Source organism: Notolepis coatsorum, assembly GCF_963971535.1.
Source record: "Notolepis coatsorum genome assembly, chromosome: 13".
In the NCBI taxonomy this organism is placed as follows: domain Eukaryota; kingdom Metazoa; phylum Chordata; class Actinopteri; order Aulopiformes; family Paralepididae; genus Notolepis; species Notolepis coatsorum.
This window is the reverse complement of record NC_140177.1, coordinates 64,801,255-64,804,372: the sequence shown is the minus strand read 5'-3', so window position 1 is coordinate 64,804,372 and position 3,118 is coordinate 64,801,255. Positions and strand designations below refer to the sequence as shown.

The window sequence follows — 3,118 nt, the reverse complement described above, 5'->3', positions numbered from 1 at the left end:
ATATGATTTTATAAAATCGGTTTATATTTTACCTGTTTTAGAGCATCTGTTTACATTTTTTTTTGTACAGTTGCTCTCTGAAGCCTACTTGATCATGTCTATGCGAATCTCTTCTTTTATGCAACGAAGATTTTTGGAAGAGAATGAGAATACAATTGAGAGTCCAAGCACTTGGTCTCAGGCCTCTGTTTCTTCTTTCAGAATCATGAGCAGGAACTACATGTCCAAGTTCGATGAGCTCCGCAGGGGAGACTACCTGATGTCCAACAACCACGAATGGAAGGCTGTTTTCCAGGTCAGTACTTGGGGCTGGGAACGACAGTGCTCTGTCTCAAGAGAGACGGCATATCAGTGCTTTGGAGAAATACTCTGTGTCAAGATATACAGTACTGTATATATTTGGGTTTTCATCCAGGTTTTTATTTTTAGAGAATTCAAATTCTATCTTAGAATTCTACCAGTGGCCATCAACATCATCATTAGAATGTTAAAAGAATAGTTATAGAATCCTAAAAATCCTATTTGTTACTTACCAATGATGATCACACAGTTCAGTCACTTTTAGTTCTAAAAACAGCGGTCTTGATAACATCCATCTTCCATCTACTTCTCTGTGCAACTCTCGTAGGAGGACGGTAACTTCGTGATCTACGGCTGGAAGCCCATGTGGACGTCCGACACCGCTGGTCAGCGTGACGCCTGGCGCCTGTGCATGCAGGATGACTGCAACTTCGCCATGTACAAGAGGGACAACAAGATGCTGTGGCAGACCAAGACCCCGGCCGCCGGCTTCAAGATGTGCCACATGCACATGCGCAACGACGGTAACTTGGTGATCGAGAAGGATGGCGAGGAGGTCTGGAACTCTTCCCAGTCCAAGGGCTTCAAGTAAAACTGCTGGAACACATCTGGAGCAGGGAGAGAAGATCGAGCCACTGTGACACCATCATGACTGTACTGAATCTCCCTTTGTATGCTCAATGCGAGCTGATGCGGACATTGCAGAACTGTGATTGGCCTTTGCTTTGGACTTTTTTCTTCTTTTGACTGAACTTGGACTATTGTTGGTTGTGAGTCAGATAGAGAAGATGGAAACAAAGTGGATATAGGCTACATTTTGGGATGCAGGTGATCAAACAAAAATAAAGGACATATCACAAAGGCATATCATGTGTGCAGTGTGTTTTTGCCAGGCATGTAAAAAAGTACCCAGAAATTATACTTAAGTGAAAGTATGGGTACCGTCTCAAAATCATACTCAAGTAAAAGTCAGAGTATCTGGCTAAAAACACATTGAGTAAAAGTAAAAAAGTTTCTACTTTTAAACGTACTTAAGTACTAAAAAGTTAAAGTAAAAACTTTTTTTTATTGCAAGAGATAGACCAGGGGTCTCAAACTCATTCCATTGTGGGCCAAGTTTTCATTTTAACTACACATTGCACCAGGTGAGTTACTTGAAGAGATGAGTCAATTAGTGAAATCATCAGCTGGTGTTTAGGCAGCGTGTATGCTTTCTACAACGCAGTTGGGTTTCCGGGTTCCTCTGATTGGCCACTAAGCCCACGTGACCCTACGCTATTACGCCCCCCTTATCGCTGCCAGTTATCGCTTACGCCCGCGCATGCGCATGAGCCGCGACAAGCTCCTCAGCCAGCCAGCAATACTAAGCTCCAGTTAACCTAATTTATACCGTAACAGATCATTAAAAAATATACCGTTAACTGGAATATGTTGTTTCTTTACACATATGTTGGATTATGTACAAATCTAATCATGACATTTAAGACATGCATGACATACAGACAGTGGCGGCCCGTGTCACTTTACTTGGGAGGGGCGCTTGTGCGCATGTGCAATTTTTTTTATCGTCAGCTGTGCTGCGCAACAGTGTGCAATACCACGTTTTCCCAGGCGGTGGCGCCATTGCTCCATGTAAATGACAGAACACTGTGTATCACTCGTCGTCCTCCTGGATCAAATCAATGAGGACACTAAGTGTCAGCCAGGTACACTTGGTAAAACAGGTCTATGTATTGTGTGGACTATTGATATTGTAATTTGTACAAGTTGACTTGTGTAAGTAACACTCATTTATCTCCTGTCGTTAACACAAGAACACAAAAGAGCCTGAGGGGGGGGGGGGGGGCTGCCCATTCGTTTGAAAAAGGAGGCAGGGAAAGCAAAATAAAGCATTGGTTTCACTGCATGCAGTTAACCACGATTTCTTACTGTTACAAAGGATCAGATTAAACCGAATATATATATTTATTTATTGATATATATTGCATAGTATTTGTATATCGTTTGATATCCCCTGTATATTCCTTGTACATATACACGGAATATCCCTTTAGTCCAGCCCATAATAGTTCATTCTCCTATTGGACAGTGGTCCACCGGCGCCAGGGACCAGCCCCCGGAGCCAAGTTCAAAGTCACCGACACGACATGTCTGTACTTGCCCGGCCCTGCCCAGGGATACGGCGACAGAAATGAGAGTGGCACTATTTGTGCACCGTGCGTATAAATACGGCGCAGGTGAATGTAGAAGACCCTTCTTAGCCCCTTACCTCCGTACCCTTCGTGCACTTAGCATGTTACCGATAAGTTGAAGCCTCACCCACGATACAACGTGCGGTGAAGTATGGCCTGTTTGGCCTCAGAATAGAGTATCGAGACCGCGTGCGAATTAATAACTGAATTGTCAGAGTTTGGCACTATACCGTCGAGTGCGACATATTTCTATTGAGTCTTTAATAGTCTATTTGTGTATAGTGTATCGTGCGGTTAGAATTCTATAGTGACCAGCATCTCCAACGCTTTCTCGTATTAGCTAGAGTTCTTATCCAGGCTGGGCCGACCGCATGGCGCCTTCACCCGAGGAGACCTAGGCGAGAACCGTATGGACATGTACACTGGATTAATCTACCCGACGACTGCATAGCCTTTGCGGCTGGAATATATTTGCTTTGGTCCTATGATTTATGGAGCGGATAATCGCCGACGCCTGCACGTGTTGGATTTACCCCGAGAGGAGTCAAGTCGAGTCGGCGCTCAGAGAGCCTGAGGCCGCCTAGCTTTCTTCACTGTAGAGCTACAGTCTACAAGAGAACCAAGCT

General features: G+C 44.3%; 1 protein-coding gene across 1 annotated transcript; it reads left to right on the top strand.

Moving 5' to 3' along the window:
• Positions 1-205: 205 nt before the first annotated feature.
• Positions 206-961, top strand: LOC311239056 (B-type lectin plumieribetin-like; the record flags this gene model as incomplete). Its single annotated transcript, XM_084327283.1, has 2 exons — positions 206-295; positions 629-961. The coding sequence occupies 2 exons, from the start codon at positions 206-208 to the stop codon at positions 890-892; spliced, it is 354 nt and encodes a 117-aa protein (XP_084183409.1). The 3' UTR covers positions 893-961.
• Positions 962-3,118: the final 2,157 nt, after the last annotated feature.